The following is a 23,382-nucleotide window of genomic DNA, read 5'->3' as shown; positions in this document are numbered from 1 at the left end:
TTCAATATGTTGTGATTAATGAATTAATGGAGGACCCATTGCTTCGGGTGACAACTATAACTAATCTTTTGGTTTAAGTGAATCTTTTGGTATTTCCAATAGAAACATCCAAGATTTAAACTTCTCTTGTTAAGAAGAAGACTCAGGAAGCAATTGAATTGAAGAAGGGTAAAACAGAATTGAAGAAAGGAAGCAAGAGTGGTTTGAAGAAAACTATTGCACAAACAAAGCAATGTAATCAAAGCAAAAACCAGAAAAGTCTTAAGGTGTGGTATAAGAAGAATTTACTTGTAATTTTGAAGAGTTAAGCAAAAGCATGTGGGTTACACATGTGAGAGAGTAGTTAGTTAGTTAGGTTTAGAGTGACACTTGTCCTAATCTTATTGGAGGAGAGTTTTAGGGAATTTTGTTAGAGTTTTCCTGCGCTTTGGCTCCTCTCCCTGATCTATAACTGCTAATATAAATAGTGCTCAATATGTGTAATTTAGTTAGTCCTTTTGATTCACAGAAACTCAACAATAAAATTTTCTCTCTTTCACTTAGAATTTTCTCTCTGTTTCTCAAGTTTTCTTGATCTTTCTGTGATTTGCTTTTGAGGCTTATTGTTTTAGCTTGTGATGTTAACATTTCCTTAACTATCATATTTTTTAAAAAAAAATTGTATGTTATAGTTAATTTTCCACTCGTTAAATATTGGAGACTTAAAAATGCACGGTCTTTCTCACGCGTAAAATCCACATTTATGTGAGAATGAGATGTAATGCAATGAATGTACAAAAAAATTTCTGATGATTGCAATTCTCACTTCTCACCCCAGCAAAGCAAACTAGGTTGATATGGATTTGGTTCATTCTCATTGTTTTTGTATTTAATGAAGAAAAGGTCAGCCATTAAACGCAAGTTTGAAAAGGGCATTATTATGATATTAATGCCTACAAATTAAAAGTTTTCAAGCGAATTAAAGTTTGAACTAAATGAGATTACTCATGGATGAAAGTGACCTCACCCCCTATTAAAATAATAAAGTTATTATTCTTAATAAGATTTTTTTTCCCCTCATTTCCTCGTGCTTTTACTTTTTCACATCATATATATATTTGCTCTTTGTTCTCCTTTCCCACCATATTTTCAGTTCCTTAGTTGTGTCATATATATATTTTTTTCACTCGAGAGAAAAGTCAGGAAAGTGACATAATTAGGAACCTTCTTTCTATTGTATATGTCTCACCCCCAAAATGTTTGATATTGAACAGATGTACTAATGTACTTGCATTTCCATTTATTCACACGTGGTTCAAATTTTCATTTCCTTTTTTTTTTTTGGCTGACAACTGACAAAAACATTGGCAAGGATGCTGCTGTGTTCACAATTATAGGGTTTTTTTTTTTGTTTTTTTTTTTTAAGAGGTAGAGTTTCAACTTATATTTATAGTTGGATAAAGACATACGATATGAGTATAATTGTTCAAATTCATATCCCATAAAAGTCACATATGTGAATAATTAATATCATATAATTAGGTTTAAGTTCATAGATTTAGGATTTTAAGGTTTTTTTTCTTTAAATTGTTTAGGATTTTTGGTAAGGTAGTTAAAATTATAGAAAATTGGAACCACCATATGGCAAACATAAAGGGAGCCATCCTCTTTCTGGCCTTATGCAATAAGAAAAAATAAATCCCATATCGCATAAAAGTCATATATGTGACTGTGTGAGTAATTAAAATCACACAATTAGGGTTAAATTCATAGGTTTAGGATTTTAATGTTTTTAAATTTATTTATTATTTTTTAGGATTTTTAGTTATGGTAGTTGAAAATATACAAAATTGGAATTAGCCTATAGGCTATAGCAAACATAAAGAGGGCCATCCCCTTTCACGCCCTGAGCAATAAGAAAAGATAAATCTCAAATCCTTCTCCAAAAATCAAAATTTGACTAAGGCCTTTCTTAAGAGAGTTTTGGACAGGGCATTATATTACCACCCAAAAAAAAAGGACAGGATTGCCAACCTAGCTTAATAATATAGGAGGCATTTTCTTCTTTAATAATTTAAATAGGCAATTTTTTAAAATAAAGAAGTCGAGAGTAAAATCTGATTACCTGACTTTTATACAACAGATAAAGAAGTTTAAGAACACATATTATACATGCAGTTGTGAAAAATAGTTGTGCCCTTACACATTACTAAATGGTATGAAAATGAAACTTATGAAGGACCATTTTTTTTTTTAATTATAAAATATTGTGTTTCTAGAATTACTAAATAGTTTGAAATAAAGTTTTCAAAAAAAAAAAAAAAAGTGAAATAAACTTTGCCAATTGCCTTTTATATATAATAATAATAATAATTTGATAGTTACAATAATGAAGAATAAGAAATTTGAACTTTGATTCTTCCCATAAAGGAGAGAATGTCATATTATTATTAATCATTAACGATATTGGCCTTGAGCAAAGTTAATTTAACCTCATCTGATGGAATAAGATAGAATTTATCTTATGGAATCATCAACCAAAGATTCTAAACTTATGTTGTCTTCACTTAAGTACAAAACAAAAATTATCAATTAAAGATTTTAAGCTTAATCAAAAATAGGTTTTGTTATTCACCCTTTTTCTTTTATGCGTCTATAATTTATTAATTAGGTGAAAAGTCTTGGTTGCACTCAACTACTACTTAGATTGTTACTTGTTATTATTAGTCTCTTCCTTTAAAATAAAAAATAAAAATCATTATGGGTGAAACACACAACACTCTCATTAATACTGCGAGTTGTCTACATTTTTTATTATATTGAAGACGGAAAATACTACGTAGACGTAGAGGATACCTAGCCTCTGGGCAACTGGAATGAGGTATGAGTTTATGACTTAACTATAAATTAAAATACAAAAAGACAACAACCTGAAATGAGGTCTAACCAGTATCAAACGATCTTTTTAGTGGTTCTAGAAACAAATTTCCGATCTTGAAGATTGCTTTGATTAGAAAGGATATACAAGAATTTTTGCTTGGAGGAAGACAAATATATGTGTGTGTGTCTGTGTGTTTTTATGATGACGAATTATAATATTGATCCACAAGTAATTAGGATATATATATATAAAAGGATTTTCTTCTCCTTTTTTTTTAAATTTTAAATAATGATAATAATAATTAAATAACTATTTAATTTATTTTATATTTCTTTACTTTTGGTAATAGTATTTTAGTTGGAATATAATTTCAAATTTTTGAAAACTTTTTATTTTTTTATTTTTTGGGTAATAGAGTTTGGGTAGTATTAAGTTCTATTAACGGTCATCGTAAGATGCCCGTTAAGAAACAGTTTTACATTTGTTTTTTATCATATTTTTACCAACTTTTTAAGGTATAGAGCTAATAAAGTTGATTTTTTGAGTTTCCCTTGTTATTTTAGTACTATTTTCAGTTATCTTATCTATTTATACCAATTTTTTATTAGGTAAACCTCACAATAAATCATTCTTAACGGACACCTTACGGTACTCGTTAACATTTCCCATAGAGTTTTACATAAAGTACATTGTCTTAGAAATCAATAAGATAAGATAAACCCTTTGAATAATTAATGTGAGAGTGTACCCACCTGTTTTAGTGAAAAAATAAATATTAAATTTTATTTTAAATTAATAATTAATAATAAATGCTTCAAAAATTTAATAATTAAGAAGACAAATTATTTTAATAATTAATGAGAGGATAACCACTTGTCACAAAGAGAAAATAACCATTTGGAACAACCACGGCTTATAGGACCTAATTTTTATTATATAGTATATGATTTAAACATGTTTTTTTTTTTTTTTTCAATTTATATATTCATTTTATGATTTCGCAAACTTATTTTGATTATTTATTTAATTTTTTGTAATCCTGCAATTCAACCAATGACCTACAGTGAAATCAGTGACCCATCTACTAAATCCTGTAAAGGTCCCGTTTGGGTTTAATAACTAATACCTACGATCGACTCATTTTTTGTCTTTTGTTAATCTTCTCGTTTTTCCCTCACAGCCATCAACCCTAAAAGAGACTCTTAAATATACTATCCCTTCAAATTCATCCTCTGACAGTATAAGCTAATCTTCTCGAAGGGCTTTTGATAAGCCAAAAGGCTTGTAGTTGTAATTGTTTCACTTTCATCAAGCTTTCGACAAAGGCCTATTGTAAGCCAGATTTTTGGTCCAGTAAACTTGTGCTTTCTCCCATAAGTTTGAAGTCAGCAGGAGAAGATGTATTAGCTCCCATCAGAGAATAGGCTTCTTTTAACTTTGTCATAACTTATATGATCATCATCCCTTTCATGTACTCCTCGTCTATTATTGTCGTTTCATTCAATAATTAAATTATAGTTTTAGGAGACCTTAACATGGACATGGACATGGACAAAGGCCACCTATATAAATTATGAAGGAGCAGCAACCAATTTATTTTCCAATACAATATTAGTTTTCATTTCTTTCTCATGTGATGTTCATTTTTCACAATCAAGAAAATGTTGGGACATAGACCATTTTGAGATATATATATATTTTTGGAATGACCATTGTGATGTTAATTGATCCGGTTTTTATTTTGGAAAATTTTTTACCTCTAAACCGATTTGAAGCTATATTCTTCTGATCACTATTGATTTATTGAAAAGATCATCTATGTATATTTTTATTATTTCAATCACTTGACTTTTTTGATGTGTTATCATATGGCTTGTTTAAATAATAAACATAGATAGTCTTATAAATTGTATATATAATAAGATAACTCTAAAGTAGTTTGAAACTAAATTGTATTATAGGTTGATTTAACCAAATTACCTTAATAATAAGCATCATCCTTTTTCTCAAAAAATAAAAATAAAAATAAAAAAGAGTTTAAAATTAAACTTTATCCTTTTAGTTTTTACAGGGTCAAAATAACAATGATCCCCCAAGTGTGGCTGTGACATTAATTTTTTTTTTAAAGGTGTTACTTTTGGCCCCAGTGCCAATGGGAATGATTGAATTGTGAAGTTTTGAAAGTAAAATAACCGTACGAATTGAACCCATCTTTGTTTTTATTGGCTGCAGCAATATTTGACCAAGATTTCATAAACTTAAATACAATTCAATTTTTTACTAAAAAAAAAAAAAAATACAATTCAATTCAAATATTTTTGCGCTAAATCTTAACATCTGGCCCTTTAAAAATATAATAAATCAGCTTTTATGAATATATGTAAAATATTTAGGATAATTTTTTAGAACATACTTTTTTACTTTTTTTTTTTTGGTTGAGAAATCATACTTTTTTACTTAAACATTATAATCTACTCACTTAAAAAATATATATATTTTTGAACCCTATGTTGTTGTTGACAACCATTCATGTGAAGGAACAATTTTAGGGGGGAAAAAAAAAACTTGGCTTGTCTTTAGCATTTTTTTCTTCTGTTCTACCTAGCATTATTTTCTTGAATCGATGTCTTTAGCATTCTTTTCTTCTGTTCTACCTAGCATTATTTGCTTGAATCGATGTTCCCCTATGTCTTTTTTTTTTTTTTTTTTTTTTTTTTTTTTCCTTAATTGGATCATAGTCATTACTCATTCATTAGTCAAAGTTGAGGACAAGGTGGGGGAGTTTGATGTGACTAGCCATTTGTTACCAATAGTTTTGATAAACCTTTTTAATTCTAGCCATTTTGTGGATGTTCCTATTTATTATGGAGGAGCCAAATTTTTAAACGAATTCATAAACACGAATTGGCTCTGCAATTTAAACGTTCAAATTTTAAAAGGTGGCAAATTCTAAGTTTGATGATCCCTAAAATAAAAGAAAAGTAAGATTTTTTTTATTATATATATATATATATATATATATAATTTTTTTTTTTTTTAAAAAAACCTCTTTTTGGTCCACAAGAAAAGAAAAAGAAAATAAATTTCGGGTAATATTTATTTTTTAGAATAATTTGGATTTTTGGGACAATTACTTCTTTCCGTTCAATACACGAATCTACTTCAATACTCTTCACTTTCAACTCTCTAGCCAGTCACAAACCTCCACCTCATAGCAAGAAAGAATTACCTACACTCCACGAAGAGGGCAATTTGGTCATTCCGTATAGATGAAATGACTTAAACACCCTCTTTCTGCCACGTGGCAAACTATCGTTGCACCAGGATGCCCTTTCAATTATTTGAGTGTCCTCTCCTCCCAACAAATTTGATGGTCGGTCCTTTAGCCATCCAAGAGCTAACACGTGGAAAGGAGTTTAAGCTCATACACAAAAGTCAAGATCTTGATGCCGGTTCTACAGTGTTCCCACTACAGTTGATTTTTTCCACCCAGCAAAGAGAGGGGGTGCCCATTGGATAAACCCTTGGGTGCCCATATTAATTTCTCTTCCAAATTTTCAACATGCTGTCCAATCAAAGACGGGGGATTGTATCGAATGGAATTTCTATGTATTTAACCATAAATACCATGATTTTAAAATTTGTTACGATTAAAGAATTGGTTTTAATCATAGTTTTTTTATTTTATTCCATTTTTGACCGATTTTAAGAGTTTTTATCATATCATATTGGTGCTCGGTTTTCAGTTAAACCGACTAGTTCGGTCCAATTTTTAAAACCATGATTAATACATACATTAATAACTTTTTTTCCTTTAATATGAATTAGTGTTCCATTGATCGGAACATTCTACTCTCTACTTGTGAGAAACCTTGAAAACTCCATGGGTTGATAATGTGTTAGATGGAACTTGAGATCTTTGACCTTAGGACACATTCTTAAGTCCATTAAGCTTAGAGTTGTAAACATGTAAATTTTAGTATTAAAAGTTCAGGCTTATTTATTTAGTTCTATTTTGAATGTAAATCGAGTTCAAGCTCATCACCAAATGAGAATGCATGTTTAAGCTTAGTTTATTTTCTTGTTAACCAAGTTTAATTTTTTTATAAGTTACTTAATTAACTTATTCTTTTTCTATATATATAGTAAAACTGTGGCTACAATTTTTTTATTTATTCACAAATTTATGGTTTTTTATTATGAATGAACTAGTTACATTATCAATAAATCTATATATATAGTTAAAGCCAAAATTTAGAGAAAGTCCATTTAGATTTTAAATTGGAGTCCAATTTTGCGCCACGTGTCCCATCTAATTTTAAAAGTTTTTGTGTCAAGTGAATTATTACGTGTAAAAATCAAAGGTTTAAACCCCATTCGATTCAAAATTGAATTTCAATTGGAGTTCAATTTTGTGCCATGTGTCCTATCAATTTTTATTTAATTTTTAAATTTGTGGTTAGTGAATTATTGGGTGCGACATTGAAGAATCTAAATCATATATATAAATTAGAAACCATTAAATATTTTAGAAATTCATGATTTAAAAAATGTGTAAGTTGTAACTCTAACAGTAAGTATAATTTGAACTCATATATGTGTGTAATAGTAATTGTTTTTTAATGTACTCTTGCATATACATGGGGTTATATACTAGTTACAAATAATAATTTGATATCTTATGGACCTATTTACAAATTTACACAATATAATCCCAAGTCCATATAAATTTGTTTTTAGAAAAGTATACATAATTCCACTAGAAGTTCTCTTAGATTACTTGATACACAGTCTTGACAGGTAGGATCGTGTATCCATGGTTTACTCCTTAAAGATGGGCCTTTTGTCATGGTGAGGTTTCATGTTATAAAAAAAATAAAAAGGAAAAAGTTAATGAATTCTGTAAAAAGCATTGATTTAGAAAATATTTTTATAAACTTTTTATGGAAAAAGAAAAAAAAAAAGTTACTGATTTTTTTTATAATTTTTTATATTTTCCATAAAAAATAAAAATAATATAAAAAATTTCTTAAAATTGTCCATTAATAGATGCTCTAAAGGCACCCATTAACTAAACCTGAAAATATTATATATAATCAAATTGCATCTTATGTTTACAAATTTATTTTTACATATTATTATGTTTGAACTTAACACGCTTAATAGTTTAGCCTAAATTTTAGTTTGAACATATTTAGTATTATTTACTAAATAAACGAATATACGTTTTTTCTTAGTCAAGCTTCAACCGTTTTTTCAAATTAAGCCTACCACAGCACCACCGACTCTTGTACATAAGGGACTTTTTCAATAGTACTTTCTACCGGTTAATAACTAATTCTGCTATGTTGGAAATTGAAAACAAATACCTCGTAAAAACCGCTATTGACAAACATAGAAACGACAAAGCCGTCTTGTTGCATGAGGGCGTTGGACAAGGTTTTCAAAGTTCAAACCAGCTCATAGTTACATTTCTTTGAATTTTTTTTTTTTTTTTGCTGAATTACATTTCTTTGAATTTCTTACCTTATATTTTGGCCTATTTATATTTACACCCACTTGTTGCAACATTTTTAAAATTGGCGCATATGCACACACGTTTTTTTTTTTTTTGGGGTTAAAATTTCATGTCAACCATGATTTTAAAAGATCAAATGCTTATAGTTTATATTTACACTAGTTTATTACTCATGCATACGCAGATGTAGGGGTTCAATACACACACACATATATATACATAGAGTATTACATAAAAGTAATAAATTCTATTTGATATTTCCCTTAAGTTATGAATTTGTATATAAACAGAAGGCTTGTTTGGATGGAGAGGGAAAGAGGGAGAATGAAGGGGAGTAGAGTAAAATTGGCTAAAAATAAGCTAATTTTATACTAAATCTACTCCCCTTCTCTCTTTTTCCATCCAAACGGACCAATAGTTCACACACAATTGAAGTATAATTGGTTGGAAGTGTGTTCAAAATATAAAGATACTTGGTATCAAATAATATGATATTTAAAATGACACTTGGCATAAAATTGAAATGTAATTAACTAATTATAATAAAATCAGGATTCTTAATTGAAATTTTTCTCAATTTTTGCACATATATACCTAATAAGTATTAGCATTACACATTTATAGTATTACTTAGAAGCATAGTAGTTTGAATTGATTTTTTTCCCTTCTTCTTCTTAGTTTAGATACATGAATTTGATTGTATTAAATTTCATGCCACTAATGATTGGATCATAGTGTAAGACATAAGGGAAAATTTAGCAAACTCTATAAAGTAGACTAAATTGGTTAAAAATTTTAAACAATAAGATTCTTAATCTGTTGTTTTAAAATTTGTGTCTGCATATGACCAGCAATTTATATGATTTGGATTTTCATATTAACCAAATTTAATTAACAGTGAATTGATATCTATTTTAAGATTGATTTAAATTCAAACTAAACCAATTTAGTGGCTTGACAAGAACTCTTAGAGTCTATTTAATTGGGGCGATTCTGGGGATGGAAAATTGGGGAAAAATAGGAAAGAAAATAAATAGTTGAATTGTTGAAGTGTTTGATTTTGGGGAGGGGGGATTTTTGTTTTCTCCCCAGGCCCACATTCCGGGGGGGGGGGGGGGGTTGTTTTCTCTCCACTTTTTATTTATTTTATTTTATTTATTTTTTTATAGAGTTAAACGTTCAATTGTTTTTTCTTATAAATTATTTGTTTATGTAATAAGGATGAGAGTAAATTTATACCAACACAATTTTTTTCATCTTATTTTTCTTTTCAACCAAATAAAATATTTTTTCATCTTTACACTCCCCCACCCCCCCTTCCCTCCAACCAAACACACGAGGAAAAACTAAATATTTTTCATCCCCCAACCAAATGAAGCCTTAAAGGCATGTAAGAAATTTGGTTCAAATTTGGATTACATAAAAAAGAAACTCATTGATATCTTCATACAATAATATATATATATATATATATAACAATTATTATAGAATGAGCAATTATTTGGAGAGCCTGTATGATATTCTTCCTATGAAGGTAAACTTTGTACAGGAAATGTTTGAATGCATCAAGAAGAAAAATAGGTGGTTCATGCTCTCTGAGTCTCTGGGGATGTATAGCAGTAAGAGGGCTATGGTATATTTGCCAAAGTACTATTCAGAAGACCAGCCAAAAGTTTTAAATTTTATTAGGTAATTAAATTGAAAACCATGAATTCTTAATGATAACGTAAAAGTAAAAGTTTGAGATTGACATTTGTGGCAAAAGTACATTAATCCATATTCTTTTTACTGTACTTCAAGAAACTTGATTTTTTGTTTGCTTTTGTGCCATTATATCTATGAAAAATCTGGACATTTAGAAGTCAAAAAAACATTTGGGCTTAAAAGAAATTTGACAAGAAAGTATGAGAATCAATAATCACAAATAAGCTAATACATTATGAAAATTGAAAACATAATCATTTTCTTTTTCACTTGTAAAAGATAGTGGAAACTCATCAATATTGTCAACTCCATTTATAATGACAATAGATCACCATTTAATTAAAAAGCTTAAAAGAATAAAAAAAAGGTGCAATATTCCAGTTAAAGAAAAGGTTGAGTTCCAATCTTATCAAATAATATATTCGCCTCAGACTTTTCTAACTTGAGCTCACTTTGATCATGGAGACATGATTAACCATGCAATAGATTAGGAGTATTTCATGGTCCGATTGATCGATGCTGAGCCAATAAAAAAATAAATTGTACGTATTAAATAGTGCCATTTTTTAGATGACATAAAATAATGTCATTTAATTTAAGAAAAATTAAATAAAATGACGTTATTTCATTTAGAAGAATAATATAAAAAAGAAAAAAAAGAAAAAAAAAAACTGAAATGATGCCATTATGCCACTTCCCATTTCTAGCAACTTTTTGCTCTCCTGTCAAAATCCGCTAGGGGGAATATAGTGAAGAAAATTGGCAAATTAATCGAACTGATGAACATACCCTCCAATTGATATGCATATCCCCGCGTAAATTTACAATTAAGTTGGTTTAAATTGACCAATTAAGGGGTTTGAATCGTTTGATACCAGTTGATTTTACTAAAATTTTTGGACCGATTTGCCCTAAAAAAGCAGCCTTTTTTTTTTTTTTTTTTAAAGGGAAAATAAAAAATAAAAAGAAATTTTGAGGTGATATCTCTCTTTCTGCGTGTGATTTGGGGAAGGGGGTTGGAGAGTAGCTGAGTAGCACATAGGGTGCAACACACCATTTTAGATCAATCTTTTTGTTTCAAATTACAGACAAGGAACAACATTTAATTCCCCCCCCCCCCCCAAAAAAAAAAAAAAACTCCTAGGTCTTAAAGACGGGCTTAGTTGTGCCTTCTAAGACAGGCTTGGGAGTTGGAATGGGATACACATATATATTAAAGGAGAAAAAAGCTAATTGGACATACTCCTAGCTTTTAAAAACTTAAAAAAAAAAAGCAAAGGGGATAAAGCAGAATCGTATATTTTACCATAAGATCTACAGGTTTTGTGGTAATACAAATCAGGAAAATTAGAATCTTTTTCAAATATTAATGGCTCTACATCTACATTAAAGAAATGATAATGAATTTGATGTAAAAGTAAATGATATGTATTAATTACATGCATTGATTTTCCCTTTTCATCGAACCAAAAAATTCAACAAACATAATGTAATATATATATATATTGCTTGATTAAAAAAAAAAAAAGTTCTATTGACTTTTATCAATCTTATTTTGAGAATGAAAAAAAAAATTGTTACATTGACTTTTTTTTTTTAATCTAAATTATTTTGCACATATATGATTTTGGTGACGCTTTTGGCACTATCCTATATGATCTTTTCCAAAATTATTTATAAAATAGTGATATTGCATTATGATATTATTTTCGAAGATATTTTTTCCCAAATAACAAAAAATATAATGATGTATCATATAAGTTTAAACAAATAAAGTTACACAAGTCGGTAGAGAAAAAAAAATGTACAACAAGAGATTCAGAACCCTCAAGTTTCCATTGACTATGACAACTGAATGTAGTTGCAAAGCAAGCCATGATGTATTGTAAATCTTAACAGGCTAAACCTAAATTCATAGAGAAAAATATTAAAGACTTCACATAATAATTGGTTACGGTTGTTGTTGTTCTTTTAATTTATTTATTTTTATTGCTTTTGACTTTTTTTTTATACTAATTACGATGTCATCAATAATCCTCAACCATATTGAAATTCTTTTTGTCTTAATTATCCATATTAATTCTTATTTTATTTTGAAATCAAAGATAGAATTATCCATATTGATTCTTGATTTTTTTTTTTTTTTTTTTTTTTTTTTTTTTTTTTGAGAAGATGATTCTTAAAAGTTGAAACGAATAGATCAATAAGTCAAGACAAGTGTTTGATACATGAACATTTCAACGGATCCAATGTACTCGAAGCTGGTTCCAACGAATCACTGCCATTGGTCACAGATGTATGCATGCATGGATTTCGAAATTCCAAAAAGTAAAAACGAAATAGAAGAAGTATATAAGTACAAATCTCAAATATAGGGAGTTTGAGGGGGTACAAATGAAAAATCACAACTGAGGGAGACATATTAATATTATTAATTATTATTCACAAATACATTACGTCTGTATCTGCACTGTCCCCAGACATCTCAACAATCGGCCAAAATCTAGCGTATAGCTGTATACAATTGTATTTTACCTTTCACCAAAAAATACAAAATAAAAATAAAAAGCTGTATACAATTGTATACATATATTTGTAAAAATATTTTTTTTCTCTTTTTGTTGCCTTTTAAGAACACAGAGTAAGTTTAATGAATTTGAAAAATGTGGTTTCAAATTGGGTCCAGTGTTCTATGCACTGGATCCGATAGAATGCTAGCATAAGTTCAAAAATTAAACGTGACAGTACTATCAAATCCTGTACTTAGAAGTATTAGGCCTAAACCTCGCTCTTGTAAAGTAAACTGTAACGTCTAAGTTCCATTCATCCTCTTATTATTTATGGGATATTCAGTCTCTCTTAAGACTAAAAACTAGAATACCACTTTCATCGTATAAAAAAAAGAAAGAAGAAAAACTTATCCAAAAAAAAGAAAAAGAAAAAGAAAAAGAAAAAAAGAATACCACTTTCATATATATATATATATATATCAGTATTTCTTGGTATTTTTTTTGAACTTCAAAACTCTCACAATTTTTAACATTGGTGGGGTCGACAGTGTGGATCCCACTTAAATGTTCTAAAAAACTCGTAGTATAATTTCTTTCTATTCTTTATATTTTCTTCTCGGTAGATTTCTTCCCTCTTCTTCTGTGTCTTTGTCTCTGAATTCTATCTGTCTGTAACACTTTTTTTTGGGACTCTCATCTCAGGCATCACTTACTGCTTACAAGTTACAGTTCATTTGTTGTTTTTCTATCCAAAGCAGAATTCTTGGGGTATCAATGAGATTTGCAATCTTGTTTACCTTGTTTCTTGATATTTGGGATTGATTGATGTGGAGGTCACAGCCAAATCTTTGTTCTTTTGGATTGCTTTGCCAGTAAGTCATTCACTTTATATTTTTCTTTTTGGGGTTAAATTCTTGAGCTTGCTTTGAGCTAAAAATGGGAAGTTCCTTTGTGAAACTTTGGTCTGATATGGAAAATATTTTGAAGATATTATTTTGTTACCATTTGTAGAATTGACAAGGTTTATTGGGGTAGCTTTAAATACTGTATATTGGGATTATGGGGTTTTTTTTTTTCCTTCTTCTCAGTTTTGAGTCATTGAATTTTCTTGAATTATTGTTGACATGTTTGGTCTGTTGGAGTTGTTTTCTTGGTGGTGGTAAAGATTCAAGATTTGGGTATTCCTTCTCTGCTCTTGAACAGTTAAATTCTAATTTTTGATTATTTTCTTCTATATTATTTGAATTCATGGTATATGTGTATTGGTTTTATTGGATTCTTCTTTTTGTTGTGATTGTTTGGTTTAGCTTAAGGTTGTTCTACCATCAAGTTTTGGCAATTGATTCTGCCACAACACTATTTGAATGAGTTATGGACTAGACATTTGGATACGTTATTCTGTTAGATGAATTCTGTGCCTTTCCCCGGGGAAGATTTGTAGTTTTTAGGCATGGAAAATTAATATCTGTGTAGTATAAAGTTTTGAGTGTTTGGATGGCTTTGATTATTTTGACAACAACAACCAAGCTTTTTAGTCCCAAAATTTTTTTTTTGGGTCGGCTATGGATCCTTAAAGGTTATGCAAGGTCAGCCTTATGCATTCTTTTCAGTCGTTACTTTTGATTATTGAATGTTCTAAATTTTAAGGATTTTTGTCAATATATTATATTGTATGGTTTATATAAAGTCCTCTGTCTTCTCTTTTCCTCTCATACTTGGCTCGTTTATGCATATATCTTGCTACTTATTTTTTTATTTTAATATTTTGTCTATTGGATTTCAGTTTCAAGGGGTTTGTGTGTGTGTGTGTGTGTGTTTTTTTTTTTTTTTTTTTTTTTTTTTGTGATAGTTGGTTTAGTGGGTGGGAGATTTCATTGGAGTTTCAAAAAATGGTTGGCAACTTTAGGACTTCTAATGATCCTTTTACTTATAAAAGTTGTTAGAAATAAAATACCTTGTATATTAATTATACTTAATCCTTATTTTCTTTATATCTGTAATGTTTTCTTCTTATTTTTGTGTTTTAGAAGTGTTTGTATGTGATGATTTGGTTCGTGCACATGGGATTATAATTATTAAATTGAGTTTTGACAAAGTGATTATTGTTGTGATGATTTTAGTGATTTTGGATTATTATATTGCAAGAGTGGCTGGTTTATTTACTTGTTTGTTAATTGATCTTTCCCTTTTGCTTGACTAAATAGGTGATCAATGTTGGACATCATTTAGAAAAAAAAACTACTTGCTGGATATTTCTGTCGTAGATAAGATGTGTAGTATGTGTCATAATTGTGGTGTGGAATTGTCGAAGTTGGAGGAAAAGAAGAGGCAGGAGAATGGGAATTCTTTAAAACTAGACCCTGAAGGCCCCATCTCGTATTGTAAATTTTGTGGGAAAAAGCAGGAGGGAGAGTTGATAAAGCGGGATGGTGCCAGTCCATACACAACACCAATGATCAGTCCAAGTACTTCATCATCAAGCAGTGATAGCTTTGCATCTAACTGCAGTAAATTTCTTTCCTTTTATTGCTTTGATATATTTTGGCTAAGCTAGATTAACATCTTCGGCAGTGTTGGTGTAGTCTAATCTAACGCTTTCTCTTATCTTCTGCTGTTACAGGTGAGTTTTCGGTTGTTGTTAACTCATATGACAGGTATATATCCTCTCTGCTGATTGTAGGTGCTGGTACAGTATTTTTCCTTACTTTTTTGAATGATGTATAATATTTCTAATTCTGATTGTGTTAGGGTTAATCGAGAACAAAGTACAACAGGTGATAGTCAAGAGAATTGTAAAAGGATGGAAAATAACTTAAAGGAAAGCAATAATGGTGATGATCACATTGTAAGAGATGTGGAAATACAAACAAGTAATGGTCAAGAAGCAAAAGAAGAATTTGCTGGAAATCATGGCAAATCCTCTAATGATGATCAACTGGATGCTGAAATTTGGGAACCTCCTGAAGCAGAAGACCCAGAGGATGACATGGAGGGGAGCATGGCTTATAATGATGATGATGATGATGAATGTGGTGATGGGACTGATTGGGGCAAGCCATGTTCTTTGAGTCGCTTTAGAGATGAAGGAAGTGGGAGTTACAAGTTTAAAGTGGAAAAACAAAGAGCAATGGAAGAGGTGACAAATGGAAAGTTCAAGGCCCTCGTATTCCATCTTCTTAAAAGTGTGGGTGTTGCCTCATCTGGGGAACATGGTGAAAGTTGGGTGGATATAGTTACTTCATTATCATGGGAAGCCGCTTCATTTTTGAAGCCTGATGCTATTGATGGTAAACCAATGGATCCAAATGGTTATGTGAAAGTGAAATGTGTTGCAACTGGTTCTCGCAGCCAAAGGTACTAGTAAAGCCCTTGGATATTGAAATTTAATTTTATCATTCATCTGACTTCTAGAAAGCATTTCTTTGGCATTAGAAGTTACATGTCTAGTTAGGGGAACAAATAGTATACTACGGTACTGACGTTATTAAGTGTTAATTACATTAAAGTATATTGGCTGCACATTTCCTAATATTCATGCTCTTCAATTAACCTGATTGTTATTACATATTTTTGGTTCCTTAATTTATATTTCTTCTTCAATTCGTTAGACTCCTTAATAAGGGAAATGCATATGTTCATGCTTCCAAGTGACACCAAATGGCATTTAAATCATTTGGTACATTTCCACTTGGCATCAGATCACCTCACAAATGTCAGTTAGCAGATGTGGGCTGATTCTCTTTTTTCCTTAGTTGTATAACATCTTCTCTCCTCTCCATTTCTTCCCCATGGATACTTAATTCTGGGTTTGATGTTGCAGCCAAGTAGTGAAAGGTTTTGTCTTCAAAAAGCGTGCTGCTCACAAGCACATGCCAACTAAGTACAAGAATCCAAGGTTGTTGCTGATCAGGGGTGAGCTTGGTCAGTCTTCTAGTGGGTTGTCATCATTTGCTTCAATGGAGCAGCAGGTAACTTGATCAGAATGTCCTTAATTTTTGCATCTGGAAAATGTAGTACCTTTTCTAATTATTTGCTGGCAAACAGGAAAAGGATTATCTGAAGTTGCTCATTGAGATGATAGAATTGTGCCAACCAAATGTGATTTTAGTAGAGAAGTGTGTTTCTCGTGATATTCAGGAGTCTATTCGTGCAAAAGGAATGACACTAGTGTATGATATGAAGCTTCATCGCCTAGAGAGAATTGCCCGTTCTACTGGCTCACCAATTCTATCATCGGATACTTTGACTGGTCAAAAGCTAAAACAATGCGAGTCTTTTCATATTGAAAAATTTGTGGAGGAACATGCTGCTTGTGGTGATGGGGAAAAGAGGCCAACTAAAACATTGATGTTCCTTGAAGGCTTTCCTACACGTCTTGGTTGTACGGTCAGTTTTATTACTTGCCATTATAGTTTGTTACGTGCATTGTAGGGTAGGTCTTTTGGCTGTAGTCCAATAATTATGGCAACTTGGTGGTGAAAGACATTAGACTCTCACTCTTGAATGCATGCATTCACTTGTAGCATTTGTCTGCTTCCTGGGAAATATTGTGATCTCATCTTTTATGCAATAAGTTGGTTTAAAGATTTGTTAATGTTAGCAAGTCCATAATTCTGGGGTACATTTCCAGCAATATATCCATCCCTACCCCCTTCACACCAATCCCTTGGGGGTCCTTGACCATTGTGTATAAACAGGATATCATGTATGACATAAATGAGTGTTTTAAAGTGATAGCTAATAGTTCTACACTTGAATGAGGTCTTACAGGCTCAACCTAATTGGAAAGTGTTTTTATAAGTAATAAGTTAACTTCTAACATTGTATTATTTTAAGCGATAGTAGAAAAACTTTGAAGTTGACAAATATGCATTATATCCTTATTCACTGATTTAATATAGCCTTCTTGAAATTGGTGGCATAATTCTCAGACAAACACTTGACTTTCTTCCTGACATGACATTGCAGATTTTGCTGAAAGGTGCACACAGTGATGAATTGAAGCAGATTAAATATGTCGTGCAGTATGCTGTTGTTGTGGCATATCATTTAATTCTTGAAACGTCTTTCCTTGTTGATCAGAAGGCAATGTTCTCTACAATTCGATTTCCTGACGAAGTGAATGTCTTGCTGACTGATCAACAATCCCCTAAGCTAGGATCTAGTAACTCAAGTGTTCCTAGTATTGAGGTAAGTACTTCCACAAATGAGTCATGTGCAGTTGATATTCCCATATCCAATGGATTCCATGAAGAAAATACCCAAAATTCAAACTTAGAATCTAAAAGCCACTCTGCATTAACTTATGAGCCATACAATCCAGCTATTTTCTCTGGGTTGTCATCTCTCTCAGCTTCTCTAAAGAAAGTTATAGGGGACAGTTTCCCTCATGCTGCCTCTGCTTCGTATCAGTCCCTGTCATCATACTTTGGGTTCAATGGAGGGCAATTCAACAGTCATGTCCGTAAACCTATTTCTTTATCAACATCTCCAGAGGGAGTTTGCCATTGTGATATGGAATCTAAAGGCAGTTCTGATGAAGAAAACTCATCTGATGGTGGGCAATTTCAAACTTCTTCAGGATACACTGAAGTCCCCATAGAGATGCAAAAAGATGGTGGTAATAGTGAAGAGCAAATGCAAAGTAGGGAAAACATCAATGCAGTGGTGGATTCTCGAAGTATTTTGGTTTTGATGTCTAGGCGGAATGCTGTAAAAGGGGCAATCTGTGAGCAGAGCCACTTTTCTCATATCATGTTCTACAAGAATTTTGATGTTCCTCTTGGAAAGTTCCTGAGGGATAATTTACTTAATCAGGTTTCTCTCAACTCCACTTATGAAGAGTCTAAGACATTTTTGCCAGTAATGAATTGTCACTTTGTATATATATGCTTCTAAATGAGTTAGGCTCTATATTGGGTTTGACTGTTCATTTTTATAATTGGAAGAGAATGATTCTTCACTATGTCAGGTTCCGAAAGTCACTTTTGTGATTTCTTCAAACGTACGGTTTATGCTTTTAAAGAGCTGACTCACTGTCTTTAGGAGGGGCCTTGTATACTTCCTATGTACTGCCCTACTAGGGCCTTGTGCTTTTCTTTCTCCTTTTCTCTTTGAAAAACAAAATCTTACTTATTAATGACAAGAAAAAGGGTTAATGATTTTCAGTGCTCTGACTTAAGTTACCTTCAGTTCCATGATTTGGTGGGTTAGGATTAGCATCAAATTTTTTTTAAAATATAGCTTGCACTAAATGAAGATGGCACACTGACAGAAACTGTTGCATATGCAGAAAAGCCAGTGCACCACATGCGGTGAATTACCAGAAGCTCATTTTTACTATTATGCACATCGTAACAAGCAGCTTACTATACAAGTTAAACGACTCCCTGAGGGAAAGCATTTGCCTGGGGATGCGGAAGGCAAGCTTTGGATGTGGAGTCGTGCTAGATGTAAACCTGGGAATGGAATCTCAAAATCTACAAAAAGAGTGTTGATGTCCACTGCTGCCCATAGTCTGTCATTTGGAAAGTTCTTGGAGCTCAGTTTGTCTCACCCCTCTTCATCCAGCAGATTATCCAGCTATTGCCATCCTCTTGAAAGGGACTTCCTCCATTTCTTTGGGTATGGAATGGTTATCAGCTCTTATTGCATGTTTTAATTCTAGAGTAGTGTGGGAAATGATTGAAAATGAGTTTTTCTTGCGTTTGATTCTTGGTGCCCCTTGTAATGTATGATTAATAATGATATGTTTACTGTAGTAACTTGATTCAATAATTGCAGCTTAGGCCCCATGGTCACAATGTTCAAGTATTCTACAGTTGCAATATATAATGTTTCTGTGCCTCCTCGGAAGCTGGAGTTCAGTAATTCAATTAGACAAGAGTGGCTTAGGAAAGAAACTGAGAATGTATGGTCTTTTTTTATCCCCACTTTTTGGTTTGCGATAATGCTTTTTTTTTTTTTTTTTTCACACTTTTTGGTCTTTTTTGATAATGCTGGTACATATAATTGTGTTACCACTCCAATTTTTCTAATTTAATTTCTTGTCTTTATCTTTTATTTTGTTCAAGGTATACATGAACGGGATATTACTATTCACAGAGACTGCGAACTTTTTGAACAAAATCAGATCTCGATTTGTTGGCAGAACTCTGAACTTACAAGGCACCTCATTAGACTTTTCTGATATCGAAGAGATGCTTAACCAGGAAAGATCTGAGTTTGAGGTTAGTTTTCCCATGGTACACATATTTGACAGTTTACTTCTGTATCATGCAATACACAGGACTATCAATCTTGTGTTTGTGCACGTGGCCCATCTGTGTGCCTATGTTACAACTTAGTGCTACTAAACTTGGTCATGTACAAGCCTAAATGAAAAATATTTAATTTCTATGCATTCAATATTTGGGGAATGTTTTTGACTGTTGATGGACTCTTATCTTTTATCCCTAGATATATTGCTTGGTCCTTGCCATGACTGAGGATTGTTTTTCCTTCTAGTTTCAAATGTAATGGTTGTAGTAATTTTTTTTTAGCTTGAAGTTCCTCTACTGGACATTTATTCTTTTTATACTAATATAAAATATGTAGGAAATTTCTTCTTCTTCTTCTTCTGGTTCTATTGATCATTGATAAACTCTTATCTTTTATCACTAGATATATTGCTTGGTCCTTTCCAGGATTGGGGATTGTTTTTCCTTCTAGTTTCAAAAGTTCTAGTAATTTTTTTAGTTTGATGTTCCTCGACTGTACAGTTTTTCTTTTTATGCTCATATATAATGTAGGAAATTTATTTATTTATTTATTAATTTTTTGTTCTGTTGATATAAAACAGGAAAACATAAAGAGTGCTGTATCGAAGAATGGGAATCCAGACCAGGCTGTCTACATACCTCTCAACTTGAACCGATTATTATGGGAGCTTTTGCTTGAATCTTGCATTTGGGTTCGGCGCTTGCATTCCCTGTTCTCACCTGATCCAACAGCGAGTGACTCTAATGCCTCTGAGAGAATAATGCAAGAACAAGCTAAATCAAAGATGGATGGCTCTGCTGCTGGAGGCAATGAGGGAATGGAAACAATCTTGCAGAATGGCCATGTAGGCCTTGATGATGGTGTTGATTTCAAAGTTAAGTTAGATACATCTACAGAAGCAAATGAAATTCCAATAAAAGAAATTCCAGTTGAAGTTCAAGTTCAAGACTTGAGTGATGGAGGTGATGTATTAAATGCTTCTACTGTGGCTGAGGGTGAGATGCCAACTGTGGGTATAAGTACAAATAGATCATCTGACCAAGAGTTGGTTGCAAGACAAAATGGCTCTGCCCATTGTCAGTCTGGTGATGATAATTGTCAAGCAGTGATTCTTCCTTTGTTTGATCATCCACAAGAGGATAGAACCATTCCAGTTTCCACAGTTCTTGGAAATAGTGATTCTATTGCCGATTTACATGTATTAAAGAAGGATAAATCTCTACGATCCCTATCATCCTGCATAGAAAATTCGATTGGATGGTTCTGGACACCATTCTCAGAAATACGACAGATTGACATGAAGGATCTCCCAAAAATTTACTTGCAGAAATTCGAAGCTATCAGTAGATATACACAAGAATATATACCCACAGCAAATCAACTTATCACTGAGGAAGGCTCGAGGCTGCACATTCCTCTTGAAACTGATAATCATATTTTGTCAGACTTTGAGGGTGAACTCTCAAGCATAATTGCTTGTGCACTGGCCTCCTTGAAGGAACTTCCTGTTCAATCGGAAGTTCTTGATGAGGATAGTAGGAGAGAGAATGGAATGGCTGCTAAGTCATTTGAGAGTTTACACAGCCTAGCTCGAATATCCACCATTACTTCCCTGCGTTGGTCTTCAAATGGATTTTCAGAATCAGATTCAGTCCTTCCTACCCCTAGCAGTTCTTTAGAAGACTCTCGGTTCTCCAGTTTTGATGGGTTGAATTTGTTGGATTCTCTTGTTCCTCCAGACCCTTTTAATCCAGTTGTCAATCTGGTTGGGAAGGGTAAATATTCTGTAGCTTGTCTATATGCCAATGAGTTCCGTGATCTTCGCAGTCGCTGCTGCCCATCTGAGGCTGATTATATTGCCTCCCTAAGCCGTTGTAGGAACTGGGATGCCAAAGGGGGGAAAAGCAAATCTCTTTTTGCTAAAACACTAGATGACAGGTTTATCATAAAGGAAATTAAGAAGACAGAATTTGATTCTTTTATGAAGTTTGCTCGGGATTATTTCAAGTACATGACTCAGTCATTTGAGTTAGGGAACCAAACATGCCTTGCAAAAGTTCTTGGGATCTATCAGGTTAGTTGGATTGATTTCTCACCTTTTAATGACCTCACTTCTTGTTCTTAGCATTTGAATTTCTTTGCAGGTAAGTATAAGACAGACAAAAAGTGGGAAAGAGAATAGGCATGATCTGATGGTGATGGAGAATCTTACATTTGGTCGGAAAATTACTCGCCAGTATGATCTTAAAGGTGCTCTACATGCGAGGTACACTGCAGCAGCTGATGGTTCGGGTGATGTTCTTTTGGATCAGAACTTTGTCAATGACATGAATTCCTCTCCCTTGTATGTTAGTAATAAAGCAAAGCGTCTCTTACAACGGGCTGTTTGGAATGACACAGCTTTTCTTAATGTAAGTTTGCAATTAATTCTTTCTTTTAATGGCCCTATAATCTGAAATTGTATTCTCTGCATTATTTTCCTGCACCGTATTTAGTTCGAAACATTTTTCACAACGTAGTAATATACTGATTTTGATAAAATGTGAAGCCATCCAGTGAACCCCAAGAGCTATACTTCTTATTTTTCTATCTTTCATTTACTCTTTCTTTTTAATTTATGGTGTTTTACTGTTTATCTGTTCATTCATGATGGATTCTAGTTAGTTCAACTATTAAAATCTCTTATTGTTAAATAAGAGACTTGGGTTTGAAACCCGTCTATGCTCTATACCAAAAGTTTCACATCCACAAAATATAATCTATTGGTTCAACTGACAATTACATATTTGCTCTATCTGCAGTCAATCAATGTTATGGATTATTCTTTACTTGTGGCCGTGGATACTGAGCGGCGGCAGCTTGTGTGTGGGATCATTGATTATCTGAGGCAGTATACCTGGGACAAGCAACTTGAGACTTGGGTGAAATCTTCACTTGTTCCAAAAAATGTTTTGCCAACTGTCATCTCTCCAAAAGAGTACAAGAGGCGATTCAGAAAGTTCATGTCTTTGCATTTTTTGTGTGTCCCAGATCATTGGTGCTCGGAAATATCCTCTCATGACCCTTGTGAACTTTGTAGTGTCAGAGATGATCATGATATTTCTCAACCAAAATCCCAAAAGGAAGAGGGGCTTAATGGTTTTTCTGCATGAGTCTCTTTATCTGTTGATATTGGTTTTTTAATTGCTGCTGCTTCACTCAAACTGTTCATGATACTGTAAATAGATGAGCATTTCAGATTATATACACCATCACCACCCTGTTATTCTGCGATTTTTAGCAAATTTCTGGGTTAGTTTCATTACTATAGGTCCAAGTCCATCTTGAGATAAGTTTTTGTAAAGCATTTGAGAAATTGTAGAGAGGTGCGGTAGTTTGAAAGAAAGAACGATAATTTGGAATCAATGAAAAGTTGCTTTTATTCTTGATGACTTTTTCTTCTCAAATATGTTCTTGATGTATATTTTAAATCAATGAAAAGTTGCACTTATTCTTCTATCTCAAAGATGTTGTTGATGTATTTATGAAAT

The 23,382-nt window shown here is 32.1% G+C and overlaps 1 protein-coding gene across 2 annotated transcripts; it reads left to right on the top strand.

The window, feature by feature from the left end:
• Positions 1-13,192: 13,192 nt before the first annotated feature.
• Positions 13,193-23,348, top strand: LOC115975443 (putative 1-phosphatidylinositol-3-phosphate 5-kinase FAB1D). 2 transcript variants are annotated; one of them, XM_031096221.1, is made up of 13 exons: positions 13,193-13,464; positions 14,797-15,099; positions 15,213-15,246; positions 15,341-15,946; positions 16,413-16,560; positions 16,637-16,978; positions 17,561-18,409; positions 18,885-19,216; positions 19,376-19,502; positions 19,666-19,821; positions 20,433-21,926; positions 21,997-22,263; positions 22,654-23,348. In XM_031096221.1, exons 2-13 carry the CDS (start codon positions 14,862-14,864, stop codon positions 23,002-23,004), a joined length of 4,944 nt encoding a protein of 1,647 aa, XP_030952081.1. In that variant the 5' UTR covers positions 13,193-13,464; positions 14,797-14,861; the 3' UTR covers positions 23,005-23,348. The 2 variants fall into 2 exon arrangements, with proteins under 2 accessions (XP_030952081.1, XP_030952082.1); XM_031096222.1 differs by lacking the exon at positions 13,193-13,464 and adding an exon at positions 13,542-13,770 and having other exon boundaries at positions 22,654-23,280.
• The last annotated feature ends 34 nt before the right edge of the window (positions 23,349-23,382 follow it).

This window comes from Quercus lobata, chromosome 2 (assembly GCF_001633185.2).
Source record: "Quercus lobata isolate SW786 chromosome 2, ValleyOak3.0 Primary Assembly, whole genome shotgun sequence".
Taxonomy (NCBI): Eukaryota; Viridiplantae; Streptophyta; class Magnoliopsida; order Fagales; family Fagaceae; genus Quercus; species Quercus lobata.
Note: the sequence above shows the minus strand (reverse complement) of the source record. Positions and strands in the feature narration are given on the sequence as shown.